Below are 6,238 nucleotides of genomic sequence, written 5' to 3'. Positions count from 1 at the left end.
GGGGGGATCTAGTGGCCTGTTACAAACTAGTCAGAGGAGACCAGCAGGCACTGGGGGAATGCCTGTTCTCCCGAACACTACCAGGAGTGACTAGAAATAATGGTCACAAGCTGGCAGAGGGTATATTCAGACTAGACATCAGGAGGCGCTACTTCACTGTCAGGGCGGCTAGGATCTGGAACCAACTATCAAGTGAAGTGGTGCTGGCTCCTACCCTGGGGGTCTTTAAGAGGAGGCTAGATGAACACCATGCTGGAGTTGTTTGACCCCAGTACTTTTTCCTGCCTCGGCGGGGGGTCGGACTTGATAATCTGCTCATGTCCCTTCCAACCCTACAAACTATGAAACGATGACAAGAATGTGTCCAATAAAGACTAACTGGATTGTTTTGACTATCCATACAAATGGAATTGTCCTTTAGTGACATCTTAAGGGTGAGGTCAAGAAAAATTATTGCAGTTGTTTTTGTTATATTTATTCATAGATATTCATGGCTTTGATCTTCCTCTTTTTTTAAGTCAGTGGTGAAGCTTCCATGACACCAGGCAGGATCAGAATCAGACTCTATTACTACACAAGTCTATTGTTTCTTCTCAGCAGAGATTGCACAGTTCACTCAGGACACCTATCTTCTTTAAACCTCTCTTAAAGTATCTACCTACGACTTCTGTTTCTATGTGTGGGAGGCTTTTCATGTGTAACATTTTCTACTGTTAGTTAGTTAATCCAAATAGAATTGTCTCTTGTCAAAGCATTCTGCCATTCTAGAGGCAACAAGCTTACAAAATGAAGGGCCAAACCAATGCTATCCAAATAGAGTACTGTTGTCTACTAATGAGAAGAACAATTCCTGTTCTCCTTTCAAAAGCTAGGCAGTTTTCTGCTTAGATACTATTGTTAGCATATAAAAAAATCATGGGCAGCTTCTTACCCTAGGCAGACCCCCATCATTGTTTACTTTATTTGCTATTAAACAAGCAGGGTTTTTAATTATTTTCCTCAACACAATTTACAATAAATTTTACTGGCACTTCTTCAACTCAGAGGCTTTGTAATAAATTCTACACTGAGTTACAGCATTAACACAAAGGAATAGAGAGATCTGTGTTTGCCCAGTGCCTAGTACAATGATATCCTGGTCAGGACTAGGTGCCTTAAGTGCTATGATTAAAACCCCCCCTAGTAATACAGTTTCCATTCTAAGGCAGTACACTTATATGTATTTCTAAACCTATAGTTTTATGCAAACCATTTAATAGTTGAATTCAGGTTTAATTTTGTAAGAGTATTGCTAACACAATTTATGGTTGCTTTTTAAATATTTATAAAACCTTCCATCAGAAAACTTCTGACCAGCTATAATGAATGTTGAATGTAGTGTATGTAGGCTGTATATTTTAGGAATACTTTTATGTGGGCTTATTCAGCAGGTTGCTGTGTTTGTAACTCAGAAGCACAACTGCCCCCAGGCACCCAGGGAAGCTGCAACACATGTGGACAGCAGCAACTTTAGTTGCAGTCAAGTTGCCAGCACAATTGTGCAGTTGTGTGGCTGTGACGACAGTAGCTTTTTTTCTACTTTTCTCCCTCCCCAAGCTATCACCTGGAACAGCTGCCCTGGTCACCCCACCCTAGTTATGCTGCTGGTATAACTGCTCTCTCTAACTCCTGGGGACTTCTTGGATGGGTACATGTTCAATATTACCAGTAATAACTAAGAACCTAACTATCACCATAACTGAGAAGGTGGCTAATTAACTGCAAAGGATTTGTTGATGGATGTTAACCAGCAGTTTCTATTTATTAATCAAGGCAGATGCAAGTTCACAAAGTGATGGAATTCTGGGCTTTTATTTTAATAGAGCCATTTTAATGTCAATTTTCAGACCTCATTCTGCAAGGTACTGAGTGGTCTCAATTCCCACTGACTTCAGTAGGAATTGTAAGGGTAATGGCATCCTGCAGGATCAAATCCCAAGTAAAGCCCTTAGGTTTTTAGCAAATCCCCATGGTGAGTATAGGAGGACACTGCCTTTCCTTACGTGGTTGCACAACTTCCTATTAAGGGTGAGACCGTAAAACACACAGTGCTGGCCCCAGTTTGCTCCCAGTGAAGTAAATGATAAATCACTGATTGACTTGAACAGATAGTTTTAATCTTGACTACAAAAACAACAGAATTTCAGCATGGACAGAGGAAATGTTTTTACCAGCATGATTTGCATTATGCCAATGTAAAAATGGCAGTGAACAGATTATGCAAACCCCTAAGGTAGGGTAACTTCACACAGCCAGGTGAAGAATTATTCCAAAAAAAACAGAAACTGGAATGGTGTCACTTCATACAGGAGGAAGTCATTTGCTAAAGGGCAAGCAGGCTGTTATCAGTTTTGCTAGTCACAAGCAGCGAAGCACAATAATAGCTGCCAATAGTGCAAGCGGTACTGGAATAACTGTACATCTATGCATTCCTGATCTTGGTGCAATTTACAGAATGATATAAGTTACCCTAGGGCAAGTGCTTGTACTATTAAGCTAATATTTAAGCCTTTAACAAAGATCCAATTTTGAAGTGGTATCTTGGCAATCAGAGCCAATGGTTAATTAATGCTGCATAACTTCATTATCTTGTGTATAGGACCTAAAGAACAAGCTTGTTCAGCTGATGTGGAAAGACTGGAAATTAGACGTGCGCCAGGCAGCTGCCCTGGCACTGGGGCACATGAAGTTTGGAAAGGAAGTTCATGACCAACTCAGGTGATAGTCAGCTATCTTGGTAGCTTTGCTATTGTGAGAAAAAGATCAGTGCTATTATCATCCAAGTCCTTTGTTACTTTGTCAGCCTGCTGCTACACTAGTATTTCCTTTTTAAATATTAGAATCTATTTAAACTTTATACTCAGATCCTCAAAATTATTTTGGAGTCTACCCCCATCAATGAGGGTTAGGTGCTTAAATACTTTCAGAAATCTATGCTTAAATTGCCAGTGAATTATGCCAGGTTTTTTGACAGCACAATTTGGAATTAGGAGGTATTCTGTAAATCTAGGCTATGACAGTCCTCAGTTCTTCAAGGGGGGTCAGGTCGTGTGGACACTAAGAAGGCACTGTTGACAGCCTGGAGTTCACAAGTTTGAGGCCATAACAGAAGCACTCATGGAGTCACCCTGTCAGATTCCAACGAATCTATGAATTCTGCTAAATTCCTTGTCACACAAGGACATGAAAAAGGAAATGATCAGGCCTTCAAATACATACTGTATTTAGGAACCTTTTAAAGTAAAAGTATAGCCATATCAATTGCAAGAGCATTCTTTCACAAGCCCAGAAATTGTTACATAGACTATTTAGAAACTTTCATGGGAAAATAGTTACTTAATATACTTGTGTATAAACTAAGATAGTTCGTTGTTGCTTTCAAGGACCTGTTAAGTCCTACTGCAATACAATTAAAATAAGAATGAAGCAGCTAGTCAGTGAGTATAAACTGAAGGTAGCTTTTAATCATACTGTCAGCCAAGTGATCAGACTAGACAACAGCAGGGATAGGTCAGAATTAAGTCCATATCCAAAGTCTACCTTTTTATATATTTTAGAAGCACTTAAATCGAGCCTGCATCACTGCCCACAACATGTTCAATATCAATAACATTTGACTGCAAACACATTACAATTTGTGGATTAATTAACTTATTGAATCATAAGATTCCTACATACCTTCTCATGTACATACCAGGGTTTTTTTGTACTATCCTAAACACTTTTCTTATCCCCCTATGTCAGTACATACTGATTCTGCCCATCTCAGGATGTCCTTGGTCCAATTACAAATGGTCTGATACACTGTGATACACTCTGGCATGCACAGAACTTCAGACTTGCACCTTTTTAACTCTTACTGTTCTGAATTGCCCTGTGGTCTACAATGAATCATAGAATCATGAAAAATTAGGGTTGGAAGGAACCTTGGGAGGTCATCTAGTCCAGCCCCCTGCTCCAAGCAGAACCATTCCCAAGTAGATCATCCTAGTTAAGGCTTTGTCTAGCCAGGTCTTGAAAACCTCGAAAGATGGCGACTGCATCAACTCCCTGGGTAACCTGTTCCAGTGTTTAGTACCCTCCTAGTTAGAAAATTCTTTCTGATATCTAACCTAAACTTCCCTTGCTGCAACTTGAGACCATTGCTCCTTTTTCTGCCATCTGCCACCACTGAAAACAGTCTAGCTCCATCTTCTTTTGAACCCCCCTTCAGGTAGTTGAAGGCTGTTATTAAAATCCCTCTCAGGCCCATCTTCTCTAGACTAAATAAGCCCAGTTCTCCCATGTTCTCCTCTTAAGTCACATGCCCCAGCCCCCTCACCATTTTTGTTGCCAATTTGTCCACATCTTTTCTGTAGTGGAGGGCCCAAAACAGAACACAGTACTCCAGATGTGGCTTCACCAGTGCTGAACAGAGGGGAATAATCACTTCTCTTGACCTACTGGCAACACACCTACCAGTGCAGACCAGTATGCCATTAACCTTTGTGGCAACAAGGGCACACTGCTGGCTCATATTAAGCTTATTGTCCACTGTAATCCCCAGGTCCTTTTCTGCAGAGCTGCTGCCCAGCCTGTACTGGTACATGGGATTGTTCTGTCCTAAGTGCAGGACTTTGCACTTGTCCTTGTTGGATCTTATGAGATTTCTTTTGGCCCAATCTTCCAATTTGTCTAGGTCACTCTGAATCCTATCCCTACCCTCCAGTGTATCTACTGCTCCCCCCAGCTTGGTGTCATATGCAGACTTGCTGAGGGTGCACTCTTTGCTATCTTCCAGGTCATTGATGAAGACATTGAACAAAACTGGCCCAGCACCAACCCTTGGGGCACTCCACTTGGTATCAGCTGCCAACTAGACATTGAGCCATTGATTACTACCCCCTGAGCCTGATGCTCCAGACAGTTTTCTGTCCGCCTTATAGTCCATTCATCCACCCCATACTTCCTTAGCTTGCCTGTGAGAATGTTGTGGGAGACCATATCAAAAGCCTTGCTAAAATCAAGTTACACCACATTCACCAGTCTCCCCACATCCATGGAGCCAGTCATCTTATTGTAGAAGGCAATCAGGTTGGTCATGGATGACTTGCCCCTGGTGAATCTATGCTGACTCTTCTGAATCACCTTCTTCTTCTCCAAGTGCTTAGAAATGGATTCCTTGAGGATCTGCTCCATGATTTTTCCAGGGACTGAAGTGAGGCTGACTGGTCTGTAGTTCCCTGGATCCTCCTTTTTCCCTTTCTTAAATATGGGCACTATGTTTGCCCTTTTCCAATAATCCAGGACCTCTCCTGATTGCCATGAGTTTTCAAAGATGATGGCCAGTGACTGCAGTCACCTCAGCCAACTCCCTGAGCACCCTCAGGTGCATCCCATTCAGTCCCATGGGCTTGTATGCATCCAGCTTTTCTAAACAGTCCCTAACCAGTTCTTTTACCACTGAAGACTGCTCACCTCCTCCTCAAACTATGCTGCCTGGTGCAGTAGTCTGGGAGCTGACCTTGCCTGTGATGACTGAGGCGAAGAAGGCATTGAGCACTTCAGCCTCTTCTACAGCTTCTGTCACAAGGTTGCCTCCCTGCTCAGTAAGGGTCCCACGCTTTCCCTGATCCTCCTCTTGCTACCAACCATACTTGTAGAAACCCATCCTGTTACCCTTCACATCCCTTGCTAGCTGCAACTCCAATTGCGCTTTGGCCTTCCTGACTTCATCCCTGCATGCCCAAGCAATGCTCTTATATTCTTCCCTAGTTATTTGTCCAAGTTTCCACTTCTTGTAAGCTTCCTTTTTGTGATTTAGTTTACTGAAGAGTTCCCTGCTAAGCCAAGCTGGTCTTCTGCCATACTTGTTAGTCTTCCTGTACATTGGGATGGTTTGTTTCTGCACCCTCAGTAAGGTTTCTTTAAAGTACAGCCAGCTCTCCTGGACTCCTCTCCTCATCAGACTGGTTCCCAAGGGATCCTGCCATTGAGTTCCTTAAGCAAGCTGAAGTCTCCTTTTCTGAAGTCCAGCATCCTTACTCTGCTGCTCTCCATCCTTTCTTTCCTCAGGCTCCTGAACTCAATCATCTCATGGTCACTGCTGCCCAGGTTGCCATCGACTACTGCATTCCCCACCAATTCTTCCCTGTTTGTGAGCAGCAAGTCAAGAAGAGCATGGCCCCTAGTTGGTCATTCTAGCATTTGCACCAGGAAG

At 42.6% G+C, this 6,238-nt stretch overlaps 1 protein-coding gene across 1 annotated transcript in view; it reads left to right on the top strand.

Annotated features, from left to right (window-relative positions):
- HEATR4 (HEAT repeat containing 4) overlaps positions 1-6,238 on the top strand; it is a 49,575-nt gene that overhangs the window by 24,125 nt on the left and 19,212 nt on the right. The window contains exon 9 of the mRNA XM_019552267.1: positions 2,639-2,757. Coding sequence (XP_019407812.1) covers positions 2,639-2,757 — 119 coding nt within the window. The remainder of the gene's footprint in view (positions 1-2,638; positions 2,758-6,238) is intronic.

The sequence above is a fragment of the Crocodylus porosus genome, unplaced genomic scaffold, assembly GCF_001723895.1.
Source record: "Crocodylus porosus isolate Cpor-Errol unplaced genomic scaffold, CroPor_comp1, whole genome shotgun sequence".
Taxonomy (NCBI): Eukaryota; Metazoa; Chordata; order Crocodylia; family Crocodylidae; genus Crocodylus; species Crocodylus porosus.
The sequence above is the reverse complement of the archived record's forward strand: the minus strand, read 5'-3'. Positions and strand labels throughout refer to the sequence as shown.